The sequence below is a fragment of the Styela clava genome, chromosome 6 (genome assembly GCF_964204865.1).
Source record: "Styela clava chromosome 6, kaStyClav1.hap1.2, whole genome shotgun sequence".
Taxonomy (NCBI): Eukaryota; Metazoa; Chordata; class Ascidiacea; order Stolidobranchia; family Styelidae; genus Styela; species Styela clava.
Window position 1 is genome coordinate 14297013 of NC_135255.1, and position 20511 is coordinate 14317523.

Genomic DNA, 20511 nt, shown 5'->3' on the forward strand with positions numbered 1-20511 from the left:
GACCCTTGACCCCAGATTTTTTTAATACTTTATCCATAGCTGTTTTTTGCCTCACCAATACAAAAAATTGATTCTCATTTAGAAACATGCACAATACACATGTACAAGATCTTGCTGGCCCGAGTCACAATGGATGGTCCCCCGACCCTTGACCCCTGAAAAAATCTCCGCGTTTCGGAGAATTGGCTTTTAGGAATGGTTCACCTGTTCAAAACTATCATTTTTATAAATGAATCCTCATGCCCCTTACAGGTACTGATAGCCAATTTTATCCTAGTCTACCGCAGCTATTCCGAGACTAATTTTTGAATACTGCCAATAAACTCAATTACCTCAAAAGACAAAATGACAATCATGTTTTTGATTTACGAATAATTCTTAAAAACACAACAAAAAACTGACAAACAACACCCAAAACCCCGAAAACATGGCAATGTTTATACGTAATGCTTGTATATTTTTTATTTTTGTATCTTGTACATTTTTTATTTTTATTTTTTGAAACTTCATCGTTTTTGGCTGAATCCAGAATTTCAAAAAACCTTACAATAGTTAGAGTAATTTGATACATACCTTTATCATATTTTACCAAAACCTGTAGGGTCACATTTTGGCCAGAACAGCCATAGACCACTTATAACACTGTCGCCCTTGAGTGGTGCATACCATATATGTACACACCCTTTAAACTTGACCATTCCCGCGTTTTTTAGTATGTGGTATCATCACTCAATGGTGTTGTACATTCATCCAAATTCTTAATTTTTTTTATTACTATATTCATATGCAGTGTGTTTCATGTTGTGTAGTGTCTCTATTTATAGATGTTGTTTTGTCTAACAAACTCCTTTGTACAAACAGTTTTGTACACTCCACCCTTATCCCTGTTACCACACCCACCCACCCTCCTTGCACAACTGCCTGTATAAAACCATATTGTACATATTTAATTTACCCTATTATAATTTATATATATCAAAAGGGGTGTATGCCGCACATTTGTGTTTTAGGCCATGGTCTTGTGCATACATCCCGTATCCAGTATTTATAATTACTTACTCTTTTATATTGCTTTTACGAGACGAATAAACATACATACATTTGTCTGAGAGTAAGAAGTGCCCGTGCTGCTGCACAAATTGCAATTGTTACTTCATTAATAACTTATTGATGAATGGTTATTGTTGTAGAAATAAACCGATCAATCAATGCTCGGGGAAACAATCATTGTGCGACATCTATCTCCACAAATATAAAAGCAGTTTAGGACTACACTAATTTGGTCAAGATGAATAGTCCCCACACCTCGGGCTATTTTCAACTCGGGAAAATTGGTATTGGGACGTTAAGATACAATTTCATTCATCCATTTCAATTATGGTGGCGGCTAAAACCCAGATTATACTTTGGCGTACAATATGTAGGCGATTTTGATTTTCGGTGCCCATATATATGAATTGGTTTTTGTTTAAACACACAAATATTTGTGGGTAATTCTTGTCCCAAACAATTACAGTTCAAAACGTTGAAAAAATAAATTTAGTCGAATAAATGAATTTGAGATGATCTACTTCATTATTATTGAAAACAAAATAAGCTTAAAAAAATTTAAATGAATGGTTTTTAGCCTAATAATGCATTTTTTGATAAATATAAGATAATATTGATATAGCTCATACCGTGTTTCCCCGAAAATAAGACCTAGCCTGAATTCTAAAAATGATTTTAATATAAGACCTCCCCTCAAAATAAGACCTAGTCGATAAAAAGAAATCTCAACTTCACGTTTTAAATGATTGATAATATATGTTTTGCATTTCTTTTAAATAAAAACGTGTTATTTATAAGTAAATGGTTTTTTAATAAATGAAAAAATAAGGGACATCCAGAAGTATGCGCACCAAGATGGCGCACAACCTGAACTAAGGTTGTGTACCAGGTTAGGGTTCAGGTTATGCGACATCTTGGTGCGCATACTTCAGGAGTACAAAAATAAGACATCCCCCGAAAATAAACCCAAGTGTTAACATTACGAAAAAAATTGAAATAAGACCCAATCTTATTTTGGGGGGAACACCGTTAGCTATACCAAATAATCTAATAAGTAACCACGAATCTAATAACTATTATACTTTTCACTATTTTGGACTTTTTTTATCGTAGATTATAAATGGGTATTGTGACATCGGTTTTCTGGTGCCATGGCGTTTTATTACAGCCTTGAGTCTTATTAAAGATTCAAGTCTGTAATAATTTTCGGGTGGTAAAGTATTTTTAAAATCAAATCAATATTTAATCTAACTGAGTGCTTAGTGTACGTATCTTGCCTGTAACTAAACTTCAGTATTTCAAGTAATTTTTGTTTGTGACGTCTGAATACATTTCACGAGTACAACTTGAACTACTATTATGACGTCATAATAGATTCACACGGACACGTAAGGCTTTAATAAAATGTCAGGTCACCATAAAACCCAACGAAATAATACCTGTTTCTTGTTGCGACAGGTGGCCCAATTTCTGATATATTCAACATTATTATCATTTCATTTTTTGTAATAAACGGGTAAACGAGGATAAAAAATAAAAAAAATAGTAAAAAAGTATAATACTTCTTAGATTCGTCGTTGTTTAGATAGACTAGTATTGTTAAATATTGATTATTTTGTTACGTTTTCTTATTTTTTTGTAAAAGCAATGTTACAGGAAAAACTGCTCAATTCATTTAAACTAACATCTATTATGGGTAAAGAAGTAGTATTTTTCCATATTTGGACAAATTTATTTATTCGATCGTATTTAATTTTTCAACCTTTTAAACATAAACATTTGAAGCAAGAATTATTAACCTGGTCCTAATTAAAAAATGTCAGTTTTAAACCGTTTTCATTCTGGAACAAGTTTTTACATTGTAAAAACGACATAAAAATGTATAATGGTTTAAAATTGAATGTCGATGTCCTTGAGCTTCAGTTTACCTCGCCTAATATTAAGTCTGGCCCTGTCAAACAAGGATTATGGGAAAAAGAAACAAAGGAAAGTTTCTTATTAATGCAAACTATGATTGAAAATATATTATGACTCACAGTCGTCGTTTCTGCAATAAAAATTAAATTTTCGAACCATTAATTTGAAAACGTTGGACATCCCTGTATTAGGGCCTCGCATCGTTTGAATCCGGACCTGGTCCATGAGCGCAGCAAAAGTACGCAAAATATCTATCGCCATATATGTAATCAAATGTATAAATATTCGGCTTTGGGCATTTTTGAAGAAATGACTGAAACCCACAACTATGCTACAGATGTGACAAAAACGGAACCGCTCTTTTTCAATCAAACTACAGAACTTACTAAAGCAGTTGATAACCAAATGGAAACATTGTAGTCATTTAGGTCGATTAAGTTTTAGGCGGATCAACCTACTGCCTAGGTTGCGGTTTACATAGGATTGCGTCGAAAAGCATATCGTTCATTTAATAAGGCTTGACTCACACTGAACGAAGTAAGGGTGTACACCAGTTTTTACATTCTACAACAACAATTTAATTCGTTTCGATTATTTTAAGTTGCATTTGGCGACTCCTATAATTTATATATACTAAAGATCCGCGAAAAATAATATTTTCGGGGGATGTCTTATAGTTTAATTTTTATTTATCAACGACAAATATACAAAATATGAAAATCGATATCCATTTTTTAAATAACACGTTTTTATTCAAAGCAACTGCAAAACATAGATTATCAATCAGTCAAAACGTGTAGGAGAGATTTCTTGCTGTCGACAAAATAAAAAAAAATTGCGTTATCGACCAGGTCTTATTTTAAGGAGATGGCTTAAAATCATTTTTAAAATTCAGGATAAGTCTTATTTTCGAGGAAACACGGTAGGCTACATCCAATGTCTTCCAACCGTATCACTCTTTAGATACAAGAAGGTCTGGCGAGTATCTGTGTATGCGCTACTGCTGTTATGGATTTTAAAATTTAATATTAGTTTCCAAAAAGGGGGGGGGGGGTATGAGATTTCTATTTGCCAAGTTAGATCGAAACAGCTAGCGAATTCTGGAAACAAATAAACTTTAAATATTGTACGTGTACATTTGTAATTTAGACGTATTTCAAAGGCTTTTTCTATAATATTACATGATGCCCAAAAAACTTGAATAAGGTAGATGAAAATTACGTCATGGAGTAAATAATGCTCTAATCAATACCGTAAGGCCTAACAGCATTGAGTTGTTAAAATTATCGGCGGACAACTAGAACAGTAACTCGCAAAACGATCCAAATGTACACTTGGGACTTTCAGGGAAGATTCAAATTCTCAACTAGGATACAGCAACGTAGAATTGCCAAATATATTATTTTGTACAAGTTCATTTATTTTCGAATACAATGTTTGTATTTTTGTTTCAATGATGTAGTTTTCTAGGATCCACAAAGTTGAATGAATTCGCTTCAGTCTCCAGACCTACATACTTCGATTCACCGAACAGAATATCTACATTTGATGAAATCAATTTCTGGTGCACATAATTGAGGCAAAATCGATCACTTCATTACGTTTTTCATTTGTTGAATTACTTTAGTTTTTTTGATTACATATTTTAAAAAGCATAATTACTATGAAGCATGGTGTCCGGAATGTTGCAAAGTTCGTACCCTTGTCGACATGGTTAAATTCTTTTTGGTATTATTGCCGTTCATATTTGTCGAGCTCACATTGTGAGAGTATGCCGAACCGCGCTCGTGTCTTGATACTAGTGCTCTACAGCAAGCACTTTTCATTGAACCACTGAGTGACAGAAAGCATGCTCTGAACTCCATACTTCGCACGTTGTAAATAAAAAAGTTCCACAGACTATTCGACATTAAGATGAACGCTGACACAGCTTCTAATGACAACACAAGTACAGCCGTTGGCATGTGAAATTCTGTAGGTACGTCATAATGAATTCCGGTGATAAATAACTCTGACACCAACACGGTCGCAACTGGAACGATGCATAACGAAAATACGCCAACCATAATGGATAAAGTTTTAGCCAGCTGTGCCTCCAAATTCACTGATAGTACAGTCGTCTCAGAAAACCTAATTTTTGGTCGAACCTGTGCATTTCTTCTTGAATAGGTGAAGGTTGCGATATTCAATGACCATACGAGAAAGAGAGGGATTGCAAATGTTATGATGTACAAAACCAATGCTACCTCTCCCCCTCCTAATGAAACAAGTATAGATGCAACTCTCATGTAATAAAGATCGTCGACAAATAGAGGCAAAATAGAATAAATGACTCCGATTACCCATAAAACTGCGACGCATTTCTTTGCAATTGATCTAGCCCTAAACTGATTGTATTCAAGAGGGCGGTGCACAACGAGGAATCTATCAAAGCTGGCGATTACAAGAGTGTACATCGAGACGAATAGAGAGAGTGCAGTGAAAACTCCACCAAACTTGAAGAACTTTTGATTGTAATTATCGATGGTTAACCGAGTTCCGTTTCTTCCGCTCCCGTAACTGTACTCAACAACTTCGGACTCGATGACTTCATATTGTGATAAGAAACCTCTACGCATGGTGCAAATAATTACTGGAAACACGAATAATCCACATAGTAAATCGGCTGCTGCCAAAGACATTTTGTATATCCCTTGGCTATTCATCAAGCGTCGATTCATACCAAAGACCAGCAAAACAGTGCCGTTGGCGAGAACGATAATAAATCCAAGAAGTCCACCCGCTACCATCATAATATACATGTTGATTGCACATCTGTGAATAAAAGTGTTTGTTTGATTATAATATCCAGAAGTATCTGCGACATCAACCGGGAAAATTTATTCAAAAGTGGAACCCCAATATAGAGTATTAATTTATAAAAGAATGATATAATGTCTGTCATGGTCTATCGACCTTACATAATTATATTACTTATTGAGTCTAAAATCTTCAACTAAAACTCCATATATTGTCAAAGTCACACGCTCTCTTGCACATTCGGTGTACGAATGCTGTTTAGTTAATGATTTAAGGTTCAAGCAATGTTAGTCCATTGAATGACCAAGATTATATGCTCCCTAAGTCGTAATAAGCAGTATTGACCACAGACACAGTATCCTTTGGACAATTCAAGATTTGCTAGCGTACCCCCAAAATTGTACTGTGTGCTGTGATTGGACAAAATAATAGGGTAAATGTAGTTGAAGCTTCTACTTCGATGAAATTGTGACTTCCTAATGGGTTATTAAACTCGGGCACACAAGCTTTAAAAACTGAAACATAATTATAAAAAGCGGAATTAAGGGGGGTGTTATTGTAGCCATTTTCTTGTCGATGAACGGAAAAAAATTAAAACTTACTTCGAAGGCATGCAAAGTGAATCCGTGACTGTTTCCATTTCAAAAGTATCGGCCCTGAAAGCACACCAAGAAATATCGCAAAACGCTAATTCGCTTTGTTTTATTTCATAGTATTTCCCAGCTGAGATCTCTTGAACGTTGACAAGGGCTGCTTGTACACAAGGTTTCATCTGGTCAACCATACGTAAATTGTCAGCAAGATGATCAGAGTGAACAAGGTTTATCCATGCATTATCGTATACCGATGGTGTCGTAAATGTTGTGTAATTCGTGAGGTCATTCTGATTATTGTGCGGAGTCATTCCTGATCCCTCCGATTCATTTATTAAATTCGAATATAAAACCGAATCTTGTTTTATGAGTTCTTTTATGTCTTCTTTGCATTCAGATACAAACTTATTTGGATCACAAAATCGGTCATACACTAGATTCGTGAACTTGCTGAAACCGAAATATCTCATTGTGCACTCTTCCTCGAATTTTGGACACTGCCAAGTTTTAAGAGCACGCAGAAGATCAGCCAGCTTAATTGTAGAATGATTCCAATATATTCTGAATATATCATATACTTCATCACAACATATTGTTCTCAAAGTATCATTTTTCAGAATCCAATCAAGGTTCAAATCATATTTACATGTGATTCCGTATGGATTGTTAGTTTGATGAAAAGTTGCAACAACTGTTTCGTTTTGAGTTTCAGTTGTCAGTGTAACTCTTGATTCCTCCAAGTTCCCTGCAGTAACAATTTTAGGATTGTGTTCTCCCAAAGCAATTTTAAAAAATATTGTAAATACAGCTAGCACAAGTTTTTGATTCATTTTCTTTTTTTTTTAAATAAACCTGAATTAACGAATACAAGAACAAATTATTATATAGTTCTCGCTGAAAACAATGAAATTATAAATCGTCAATTAAATCGTCAATCGTCAATGTTTTATAATCAGTATTACGAATACAAAATTTCTAATTTTAGTACGAGTCTATTATCGTAATAAACTGCAGCAGATTCTATCGTCATTAACTTAACCTAGATATACCACAACACTTAGATTAATATTACTCGACCTGTCACTAGTATATTAACTCAATTTGGTAATAAAAGTAGAATAGGATAGGATTTGCATATTTATCCCAGGGGACGCAAGCCGATAAGATGGCATAACAATATGGCGAACCACATCTTCTCTCCCGGTTACTAGTCCACGTCTGGTATGAGATTAGTCAGCCAGTTGTTTCAGTTGCATGAAACTAATGGGGAAGCGGACATTGGTGACGTGAACCACCCTACGGCAACAATCCCCTTTCACATATTATTTCCCACGGGATTCGAACCTGCGAACCTACGCAGGGTAGTATTAGAGGTGCCGTGGCAAGCGCATTCCAAACGCGTAGCAATACCGACAAGATTATTCAAGTAATCACACTAGAATAAAATTCCAGTATCCGGGCATGACCCCCAATGCCATTCGCGTGCCATTATTCTCTCCACCCTAAATGTATGTCGAAACAAATTTTTTCTATGGTAGCACAAGTAGCGTAACAAAAATCTATATACGGAAGTAGGTTTATCTCCAATCAGAAATAGTTTTTCCGATCCATTTTAAGCCGAAGTTTTACACCTTTATTCCGTACTGTGGTATTATCTCATCAAAACACAAGTACCCGGTAGCACGTTTCAAGCAAATCTATGTTTAAGTCTTAAATCTGGATGGCAAAATAACATGTTTTGACTTTCGAAACAGACATTAATTTAAGATTGGCATAAAATTAGAGGAAACCTTACGAAATAGTTTTGCATTGTTTTCCAAGTTCAAAAACCACACAACACATTCATGGGATTTCTAAAATTTGGTACGTGTCGGAACACACAGTATCTTATTAATTCACCAATTCCACTATTAACAAAACATGTGCTCCGAATAAGAGCTTAATGAGTGTTAGATTGCGCTATTCTGGATAATTGTGTTGCAGACAATTTTGACAGTTCACTGTAATTACCCGTACATGGTGCATACAGCTCTATTTTAATAACATTTTCAAAGGCTCTTACCGTAAACGGAACAGATTCAAACAGCAATTAGCTTCACACCGCGATAAATCCCATAATTAGTTTATAGATAATAATTACCCCAAGTGTTTCGAAAATCTCTTGATATTTGTTGTAAACAGAATTTAACTAGTAATTGCAGGAAAACTACATAAAAAGATGCTTTTTATAGATTTTTGAGGTAATTATTTTATTTTTACGCGGCCTGGTCGCCTGATTATCAGTTCATGTAGCTAATCAAATAAACTTGTTTCGGGTGTGACTAAACATTGTTGAAGATGTGCAGATGATAAATATTGTTAATTTTATCAAAAATTCACTTTTGGTGATTTTTTCGGATCTCATATATTCGCTTCAATCCTGTAGAGTAGACAACACACCAAATATGCATAAGAGCTTTTACGCCTGAGAGGACCGAAATTCTTCGTCTGATAATACGTCTTAACAACGAACCGTCGCCAGGGCATAATGTTCTACTCGTCATTTTTATTTTTCAAGTTGATAAAATGGTTTTAAAATTCAATTTATTCTACCATTTGCATGTCGGTTAATTGATCTTTATAATAAACCGCAAAAAATAGATAAATTATGCTTAATATCCTTCTCTCAAAAAAGAACTTTCGACCCCTGACTTCCTCTCGTTTGATGTAAAACCTATTTTATTTTGAGACTATCTAATTACAATAATTACAGCTATATGGTGATAAAATTTGAGCTAACCAGCTATTAAACTTGTACATTCACGACCACGAACAATTATTATATAGCAAATCATGGTGAATGTACCAAAATGCATTACTGCGTAAAATAAAAATTAAGCATGATGGTCATTTTGGGTCATGGAAAATAAATATTAACCAATTTCAACTTGGGATATTTTTTTTTTTGAATCAAAATAATCCAAAATTAGCATCCTTCTGTTGAAATTTATTTGATCACCTTCTTTTATTAGCAAGACAATTGAATTAAGAAATTCAAATATAAGTATAACGAAATTCTGTTCTATCGTAAGTTGGCATTAATGTCGGATCAACAGTTCAATTTAACACTTTCTTCGCTGTATTAAAACTCAGTCATGAATTCAGATCGATGTAATTATCACCGACTTCTTCGTAGTACAGAAATTAAAACTTACCGCTACATAAATTTTTTTAGCATTTTATTTTAATTCGAAACTCAGTATGCCTAATTAAAACCAAGCTGAATCTTTTACCATTGTTATCTTGTGAATGCATCAACTGAAACATTTTTGTTGTCAAATATTCTGTCCAGTATAACGCGTCTACTTGTTTAAATTCACAGCGCCTTATATTAGGATCAATATGTTCATGATATATTTGATAGCATTAAAATAAACTCTCAGTTCTATGCTATGTATCATATGCAGGCTGATCTATTTATGAAGAGAAGTGCTACAGACTTACTATTGAGCAATGTTGTGGCTCACTAAGTTTATCGTGCGAAAATAGAAACAAGAATGATTTGCATAGCAGTATGGTGGAATTGAATGAAACACAAATATCCTTCCTTTGGAAACAGTTTCAGTCCGGTTTGTTTTCTATAACAACTCAAATTGCTGCAAGAACTTTGTAAATACAACATGCCGTTGAATCTGAAATTTCTTACTAATTACAACTTTGCATATAAACAAAAACGTTCATCATTTATAACACACAACTGATGAGTTTACTCAATAGGAAGAAAATCAGTAATGACATAAACCAAAATGCTTCAACTTGATTTAAAAAATTTACCTTAGACATTTGTCGTAAATAATTGAAATTGTATTTCACCTTTCTCGACATTAAACCTGTAATCTTATTACCTATACGATGCAAAGCTTTATTCTTCTGTACTTGTACAATTTTCCGCTATACTGCATCTTGGAAATTTCCTCGCACACCCCCAGCATCACTAAAACTGCAACTGAATTTTATCTTGTTTTATTCAAATTTTTTCTTCACTTTATCTCATAATTAAAATCAAATTATCTTTTGGTGGCGCCTGTCTCTAGTTTACGTTAGCTCGATTTCTGCGAAGCACAATTAGGAAAGTTTCATAAATGTAGGAAATCTCTCATTAAAAACTGAAAATTAGTTGGTTTAATAGTGATTTAATTTACATATGGATGGGTACAGCATTTATTTTTTTCTTGATCAACCATGAGATACACCGTACGTGTGTGCACAATTGTTGTTACTTGCGTAACAAAACAATTATTTGATTTTTCTTTTGTACCATGGTTGGAATATTGAATTACTGAAAAATTCTAGTAATGTTGAAACGCTTTTACAGTGTATATTTCTACAATGTTTTGTATTTCCGATGTTTTTTCTATAAATGATTGAACGTTATTTTTGAATTCTCAATTGACTTTTCATTATGACTTCGGGGCATTTTACAACAATTATGCAGGAAATGATTAGTTTTAAGTGTTTGAAAATTTAAATCTGTTTTAATTTCCGATACAAGTATCTATTTTTACAACTTCATATCCATTTGCAAGACAATCCTGGCAACATAGTAAACATTCACAATGTGGATTCTGTACCTCTAATGCATTATAAGATCTTTTCATCCTAAAAATCATTTAATATTAATATTGTGCAACGATTGCAAGTTGTTATAAGCTGCTCAAGCGAATAGGCAACAAACCCGAACTCGACCAAAACCTAAAATCTTTCATGAACAGGCAAGCAACCTGCAAAATTAAAAATAAAAATTAATCTCATCACCTTCGTCTTATCCAGCAAGATTTGGGAGGGGTTCAAAAAAACTATTTGTTTTCTCATTTCCAAGACAGTATCAAAACCCAGACCGGGATTACATAAGATGCTTATTCAAATAGCCTTGCGAATGTTAAATATCATAAATGTATTTTATTATTCAAATCCTGATAATATACCTCTATTTCTGATTCATAACGAGTTTGTGACAAGTTCTAACTTTATTTCCAGGTCAATATATTAGCATATTCTCGTGTAAATGATACCGAGGCATTACTGCTACAGTTATGTTTAATAAATGATCAGATGGCTATCAAATATTTAATTAAGCGATATTAATTAGGCCAGTGCAGATATATTATATATTCGGTTTGTATTTGAAAGCATATAAAAGTATAATCTGTAGTTATTTTTAGGCAAAGAAAATTCTGGAATAAACAAAATTAGTTATTATGAATTTTTAATAATAATAATATTTAATGAGTCTGCTGCTATTCGTGTGAAAATGAATCATACATTTGTATAATTCACTTAACTACGTGATTGTGAAAAATTATTAAATTTTGTGAATTAACTTCCAGAGTAGAAAATCATCCTTAATCTGCAATGAAATTAACGAAACGTAAAGCAAAGTATTCAAGCAAAAATAATTGGTAATCCCATGACGTTAAATACCAATTTGTTTCCGAGAATATTAAATTATTATAAATTCATATAAATTAGCTTTTAAATAGTAATTACTATTTTGTAAGCTTATATATCAAAAAGGTTATAACCTTGATATTAACAATAATGTAATAATTGGAGAAATATTCAGTGAATAATTATAGAAAACCTGGTACATTTATATAATTACATGTTGGGGTGATATGCTCTGCAAAGCAAGTAAAACTTACTTAATTTTGAGGTTATGAAATTATGAAATAATTAACTTATCATCACATCCAATCAAATTTGATGTGCCAAATTTTCCTATTTATGGAAATATTTTTTCGGTTACCAAATCACGGCGTCATCAATATGAAGATTTATTCCCAGAGTTAAACATCCTCTACAAATCTAATACTAACATGCAAAGATGGTTAAATCATTTGTCTATTTTAAAAACCTAAATTTGAAAGGTAGGATTTTGTGTTTGATGCATTTTTATTCACCTTGTGTCGTGAAACTTATTAACAGTATGAATTTGTTGGATTATTTTCATCAATGCAACAAATATTATATTACGTATTCTAGACACATTGTGAAAATGAAAATATTTATATTAACTCAATAAAGAAAAAAATAAAGAAAAATGAGACGAAGTCAATTGAAATATTTAGTGCACTGATCATTAGCAAAACTAGAAGTTGAATATAAGACTTGGCCATGTTTATATTATAGTCTCAACTACGATTTTATATATATCGTCATAACTTTATTCTCGCATGGTTACGACCCAAACTGAGGGGGCGTTAAGTGGGTAACATGAGCCCCTGACATTCGTTCTGCGAAATATGTAAAGACATGTTTTATTAGCTCACAACAAATTTGTGAAATAGTTATATTATTATTTTCTATCAAGAGATACCTTTTTTGGAGTACAATGGTCAATTACTGATCCAGCATGGGCCAAAGATAAGACAACATTATCCTAACTGACTCATACTCGGTCAGACATGGGAGTGGGTAGGATTTCGTCAATGATAAAACGCAGCAAGGGTAACATTACAAATGAGAGATCTGCTTAATTTACAAATTTGCTATTTTACGTGACCGTATGCCGATGAAAAAGGGGTATTATTTAGAATAAAAATCCCTTTTTCTGGCTTGCTACCTGGGAACAACTTTTAGGTAAATCAGTAGAAATCATTTCAATGACACTGGTGTACTGGTGCAATGATATTCATGCTTCTGTTTGTATTTAATTTTGTGAATGGAAAGGAGGAAGAATATTTTTTTAGTTAGTTCGTGTGTGTTACTATCATTTTGTTTTATTTACATCTTCATATTTTATATGTAATTGTTAAGTTTGATGATAACTTTATGATTCAAGTTGTTTAGAGTATGTGTATCAGAAATTTCTCATTCAAACTCAGTACAGTGTTTTTAGTGTGTTATTTCTTTCCCATTAGGAATTTACGCTCTACATTTTGATAAACAAATGGAGAATCCGCCTTCATCTTTAGCTCTTGTGAGACGCCGTAGACAGGCAAGATTACGTCGGTCGTTGCATGATGTTACAGATGGTGAGCGTGGTAGCTAATTTTTATTTATTAGAAGGTCTATCAGAGTTATCGTTGTTCTTCTACTCAAAGATGCAAGTGGATCACTTTCTATTTATCTTAGTCTGAATACTAGATTACAAGTTTGATACTAAATATTTTCTCCGTTGTTGGAATAAGATCAAGATGGCGTGATCTAACATTATAAGTACTAAAAATAATGAAAAACGTTTACCAATTTCAAGTTAATGCCCAAACCTCGCGCGAAAAACCAACCCTCACGATATTGATTCGAACGGCGATGTCCATTCTAACCGTGTATATAATTGGTGAAACAAAAGGTGATGCCAATTTTGAATTGTACTTGAAATACTTTTATTCGAACAGTTGGATCACTAATTTCAAATTATATTCTGACTCATTTTTACCTGTTTCCCATTCACCAAAGAGTGAAAAATTATTATGGAATGTTTTTACAAATCAATTTAGAGGAAATTGAGGATTCCGTCGATTCAAGTTGGATAAGTCTGGCTGATGAGAGTCGATTAATGTGTCATTCTGGTTTTGAACTTGTGTCGAAGCGAAGGGAGGCCAACGCTAGAGAGAGGCTTCGAGTTCGAAATTTAAATTCAGGATTTGCAAAATTACGTCGAATATTGCCGACAGTAAGTTGAGATACTTTTTGAAATGTACCCAAATGCATAATTGTAAATTGAAAAATAATGAATCACATAAAAAAAAACTAACGCTGGATCGATGAAAACCAATAAGAGCCGAACTCTAAGAACTACATATCATTCTAATATTATAAATTCCATTTTGTCGGACAGCTTACGCCTTACGGCAATGCTTATCTCCAACCAAGGATCGTTGTCCAAGTCAGAGAACCGTGCGTGATTGGCCCACTACAGAATATTTTCTCGTAAAATCAAATGTCCGTATTGCTGCCGATTATAATTCAAAAATTCTTTTTGTTCTAGGTCCCATCAAACCGTAAACCAAGCAAAGTTGACACATTACAGGGGGCAATTGACTACATTTATGAACTTGAAAAAATCCTCGAAGCAACGGGAGGAATACCGAATATCAAGAAAACGATCGGTTCTGCACCCCATTGCCATTCCCGACAGTCTGTCACTGAACGGCCGTTTATTGACGATGTTTTCACCGATGTTCCACGCGTACCTCCTATTCGTTACCCTCCGCCATTTAACAGGTTAGTAGGGTAGTTGTATAGAGCGCCCTGAGCTGGATTTACCAATAAGCTAGGTAGGCTGAGCCTCGAGCCCATAATGAACTCGAGATTCAATTTTGAACTAATAATATATATTCATTTTTATCCCGATTTTTCGAGATGCAGAATTCAACAAGGGGTAAATTTTATAAAACCATGATTATTTTTTCTTTTTAATCGGGTTAATTACCAGTATTCTTGTTCCAATACACCAGTTTAAAAAGAGTAAAAAATGGCTCAAATAGATGAATTTTTCTAAATTTGAAAAACCCTACCATTTTAACCCAAAAAATTAGGATACCCTGTAAATCAATTAAACACTTTTCACTCTGATATTGCCTTTATTTATTGAAAAATATAAGAAAACAATATATTTTAATCCTAAACTATATCTAAACTCATCTACACAACAACGAATCTATGAATTATATACATGTTTACTATTCAGGGATCTTTTTTATCGTCGAACTGTTTAATTTAGGAAAGAAAATGACAATTTTATGCTTCACAAATGGAATAGCTTAGGCTTAATTTCCTAAATCCGACCCTGATATCGCCCATCTGAACATGAATTCTTTAAACTGTGAGATCTACTCACTGTGAATCAAGCGCGCAGAATTACAATCCTATTTCTCAATTATTCACAGTATACAATTAATAATAATATGATGGTGCTTTTTGTTAGGTCATCATAAGCAATTTACCAAATTTAACGAGACTAGATTCCTTTCAAGATGTTTCAAACAAGCAGCCACACAAATAAATAATAATTACGGATTCATTAGCTAAAATGATATATACTTTTATGATTTTTTCAATATATAGTAATTAGTAATTATTAAAGAATATGTCAAAATTTTTAGTGTTACCAGTCACTTCACGTAGAGTGAATTAAATTAATTTTACGTCGTCGATCTCACGATGATGAGATGCAGAAAATTTAATGCTGAAAGAACTGTTTTTTGAAAGTAATTGAATGTGATTGAAACAACTGGGTCTAAGTGCAAAATACATATTTAGGCCAGACCATGACTTTTGTTATTTTCGATCTTATTATTGGCCTCAAATCCTAGGGCAAATAACTATCGATACTTGAACTTCGAAGTATTTTTTAAAATTCGAGATTTTCGGCCGCGTAAATATTATTTTCATTTGAATCATGATTTATATATATCTTTACTTTACAGATATGAAGGTTCAACTTGTTGCTTACTGTGTCCAGAAAGTTCATCGCCACCCTCAAATTTTTTCCCGTACACCCAGGTTAGAAGTCCTCTGCAGTTTTCTTGTTTTTATACTAGTGTTTTATAATATACCGAGATATAAGAATTTTCGGTAACCATCCTATTTTCTAAGAATGTCAAGGTAGCCCGTTCAATACGTCAAGCCTTATTCACGCATCGTCTTCAATCGATGTTTATTTTAAATGTAAACCTCAAACAAGCATTGTTTTGCGATGATAAACAAATGAATTGAGCTTTATTAATATTTTTAAATTCATACATAGAATTTTTCGGGAATGTCTTACTTGGCAGTTCCGCCACGTAGCTCTCGATTGTCACCAAATGGTTCAAACGGACTTCCGTCTCCAACATCATCGATGACGTCAGAGGAATCACATCATAACGATCATGGAGGAGTCTCTAGTATGAACCCTGTTAGCAGCAATAAATACAGTTTATCAGCAAGCTATCCTGTTTTGAACCGGCATCCAATAACGGCAAACACAAGCGACCTTGCAGAGGATATTCGCGAAGACGAAAACATGTATGCTGAGTATGAACATACTGAAAACGTGGAACATGAGACACAATATGAATATAATTCACGGCAACCAGAGAGTGAAGACAGTAGTCAACAAAGTGAGTGTTTATTATCATTCTCTCATTAACCGTTCTGAAGTTTATACTCTATTCAATTAATATTAAATGTTGTATCATTATTCATCAGTGAGTGCATGTCTTTATTTATCAGTGATATTGAAAAGCAATAATCGCCATAACTTATATTGTTGTTTGTTATAGAAAATTTCAATATCTCTTCGCTAAATTATTTCCAATCGCCGTTTGAAACAGCGTTGATACATATTGGATAAACTGAAGATGAAGAGTGTTTTATTCTAGTAATTGTGGAATATTACGCTTTTCAGGTGGCCCTAATCCATGTAGCTTTCAGTTGAGTCCATTGTTGCTTTTGTTCAAGTCGAAACCCCAAAGAAGCTTCTAAAATAATGAGCAACTTGTTAGATGGTCACGCAAATGAATGGAATTGCATTTTGATTACCTTGTTTTGATCAATGTTTCGCGTGTTGCTCAATTGTCTGCTCTGCATCTTATACCCATCTGATACTCGTGGTCCATTGTCCTAATGATCCTTTGACGTCAGAACAGGATATGGAGATACCGCTGGATATTCAATTCATTGTCTCCAATTCGGATGGTTGTACGTGAATAGCCAAGGTCTTGAAATCGGTTTGCCAGCCCCTAAAATGCGTGTAATTTTATATGACGTCTCAGCTGTCCGAACCCATGGATATACCCTATGGATTCTTTTGTCAATCCTGATTGTAATCACATAATTTGGGAACAAGAATTAATTTAGATAATTAACCACCTTCATTATACATAGTCTTTACATATATGAATTTTTTCGACTTCACCAAATATGACAGAACCTAGTCCATCTGAATTCCCACAACTTTTAATTTGAACAATCGAACTTTTTAATTAAATGGTACAAAAAACATATTGCCTGCCTACAAAGGGTTAAAAAATGTTGTTTAAGTGAAACTTCCTGTGGCAGACAATATATAAAGAGTTTCCAAATTGCGCCATACATTGGCACTGATGCGTTAACATTATTTATTTTTAACAATCACCCATGAAAACCTTGATCACGTGATTAATTTACCGTAATCATTTATCCTAAACCATATGACATGAATCTTACGATTGACGTCAATTGTGAAAAGTCTTCTCAAGAGCTGAGCAACTATTTCAAAATTTTTCGAATACCATAGGCATGTAAGAATGTACTTTTTATTTCATCATCTATATTACAATGGTAATAATGGAAATAACAATTTATTTTTAAGTTTGTTCCACTTGATAGCCACAAATTCGTACTCCAGAATCAATAACGTAATTTTCAGATAATTGTTAATACACTAAAATAAAAAAATCGTATTTCGCAAACAGAATTTGAACTGAGTTCTAGAAAAGCGAAAATTGATGTACGCAGCATTGTCTACGCTCTTGAATTTCTAAGTCTGTGTTATATGTTGATATGTTTAGAACACTATTGTCTCACAGATATGCTCTAGCCGCCGAACTCTGATGTCATCCGATTGACAGAACTTAAAACGTAAACCGAAACCTCTGATAGCGTATTCGATGAAATGTAATTATGATTCATAGACTTTCCAGTCGCGATGCTATATATCACTAATTGTGGGAAAACGCCTCATTCAATTTCACATTACCCAAGACGATAAAAATTGGGTAGAGATACTTTTAAGCGCGTGCGGGATGTAATTCAAAACCGGACAGTCAAAATATCGAAGATTAACCGTCCGTAGCAATATGTCACTCAACGAATTCATTTTTTCGTAGTTAAACTGTATGTCATTTAAGGCCCAGTCGTAACTAAAAAAGGCTTGGACGAAGACAAGACTTAAAGTCCCATTTACTATTTTTTTTTTTCAGGTTTATTTCACGTTATCTCGGCCGTAAATTTTTTTATTTCGAAAGTTCCATAAAATACGCGATTAGTCAATTTTACATATGTTCTACAAAGATTATTTATATTTCTTCTTATTTCGTTTCAATATTAGTTCACCTGCTAAATCGGACCTAAATTTATTTTCCATTGACATTTCTAGGGCGGAATTTATGAACAATTCAAACCTGTAACAAATTCTTTTATAGCCTATCCTTAATTGACTTTTTGTAATAAATGTGAAATAACTTAAATTGCGAGATTTTGAATGTAATATCCATGTAACATCCATGTCCATTTTCCATACTTTAAACAATTTTCATACATGTTCTGTGGAAACTAAGCTACCGCTAAACTACTTTCTCATCGTCGTCGTCATGGGTGAAATAATTTGCTTCTGTAGACTCAGTTCGGTTACATTTTCCCACAAGTAATTTTTTTCTAAAATCGCATTATTTTTTCCAAATCCGATGAAATGGAATCACACTATGTCACGTTGTTGCTCGTTTCTCTAACTAATTTAAATAAATTATTAGCGCTAACGCGAATTCTCGCATTCCACAAAACCCACATATAGAATTCATGAAAACCAATTCAAGAGTTTCAAAATATCTGTGTTATTTATTCAAATGTTATTTTACAGATATCTACAGAGGAGACAACCAATTTGAGAGTAATATGAAAGATACAACGGAACAACCAAGATCATATTTTCTCTGTGATGAAAATATCAACCGATCTACATTACCACCAGTATCTTTTCTATATGGAAATAATTTAGTTGTGGACGCTTGAATTTTACAATATTTATATAAATTTCTGTACCAATCTTTTATAACGTTGTTTATAACATGTTTGAATTTGAGTCGATAGAAAAAGTGTCTTTTCTTTTTTAGGCAGTACTTAAAAATATGTACAATTCATTATATATATACATCCATTTTCTCAATGCATTTATGATTTCTAGAAGAGCGTTGGAAAAATATGATATATGGGTGAATGTTACAAACAACCTTTCATAATTCGTTCTATAAAAATTGTAAACGATGTAGTTTCGTTTGCGTTATGTAATTAGCTGATTGAAGGCGACAATCACAACAGTTTATCTTACTCGTCACTGGATTGAAATGATACGACAAATTAATATACCTTGATATTTCAAAGCGTGGAATTGTGCAACGAAGAATTGAACAAAATCATTTTCTTACGTCATTATATATTTTGTATATATATATACAGGGTGTCCAAAAAGTTCCGCCCGATTTCATAGCAATACCAATTGCAAATTTGAATAAATTTTGTTGTATGATAAATGGGGACTACAACATTCAACATCTATAACATCCAATTAGAAACAGGTTGACTATAAATCTTTTTTAAAATCAAAAAAATATTAACATTTGATAAAGACTATAAAGACTTTATAATTGGGCGAAAGTTTTTGGACACCCTGTATATATCATAGTTTTTGCAAAATCTTTTCGAAAAATCGAATCATAGAAAATAGGAATGAAAAAAAGCAGCAGTGGTAGCGCATTCTAACGACTTTTTTAATATTTATGGAATGAAAGTATACAAAAACATTGCAGCCTACCTTGGGTGCGGAGAGAAGCGATTTTTACAGCTTCAACAACGACAATTAGAGAAGCGCATTTGTGTCCGATTAGATTTTTAAACACCTTGCAATATATATTAAATCATTGCTGACTCTATATAAAAAAAAATGTTTCGTTATTTACTTATCGAGTACCAGATTGGAACATTGACAAGTCTATGCCAAATTAGGAAACCTGAAATATCGGGAAGCTATGCATTGCGCGCACTGACAGAAATCAAGCTATTGCATTTGAGACTTTCTGGAGCACGGCCGTTTCTGCTCATTTTCAGGCAACGGGAGAGAAAAAAGGTACGCTGCATCAAAACATATTGCGACTATTTGGTTACAGAACACAGTGTTACCGAGCATCGTCCTAGGGCTGTGGGCGAAGGTGCCGATCGCGCAGTCATTCAGGGTAGGCCTACATGATGTTTAAGTGTTTCATATATATTCCAAGAAAGTATAAAATACATAAAGCGGGCGGATTCAAACCGTATCGGTCATAAAGTTTACGGTTTAGGAAGAATCAACTGTTTAATATGCTGTTTTGTATGATCGTGTCCAGTGTAGTTAAATTGGCACCAACTCTCTACTAGGTGTCGTAAGAGTTCCGTG

At 33.5% G+C, this 20511-nt stretch overlaps 2 protein-coding genes across 2 annotated transcripts; one reads left to right on the forward strand and one right to left on the reverse strand.

Annotated features, from left to right (window-relative positions):
- Nucleotides 1-4366: 4366 nt before the first annotated feature.
- LOC120330705 (uncharacterized) lies at nucleotides 4367-7218 on the reverse strand. The gene is made up of 2 exons (XM_039397597.2): nucleotides 6369-7218; nucleotides 4367-5781 (listed from the first exon to the last, which is right to left on the reverse strand). Exons 1-2 carry the CDS (start codon nucleotides 7187-7189, stop codon nucleotides 4629-4631), a joined length of 1974 nt encoding a protein of 657 aa, XP_039253531.2. The 5' UTR covers nucleotides 7190-7218; the 3' UTR covers nucleotides 4367-4628.
- Nucleotides 7219-13073: 5855 nt separating this feature from the next.
- LOC120330711 (uncharacterized) lies at nucleotides 13074-19943 on the forward strand. Its single transcript, XM_039397605.2, has 6 exons — nucleotides 13074-13372; nucleotides 13838-14013; nucleotides 14329-14564; nucleotides 15770-15845; nucleotides 16090-16444; nucleotides 18943-19943. Exons 1-6 carry the CDS (start codon nucleotides 13288-13290, stop codon nucleotides 19092-19094), a joined length of 1080 nt encoding a protein of 359 aa, XP_039253539.2. The 5' UTR covers nucleotides 13074-13287; the 3' UTR covers nucleotides 19095-19943.
- The last annotated feature ends 568 nt before the right edge of the window (nucleotides 19944-20511 follow it).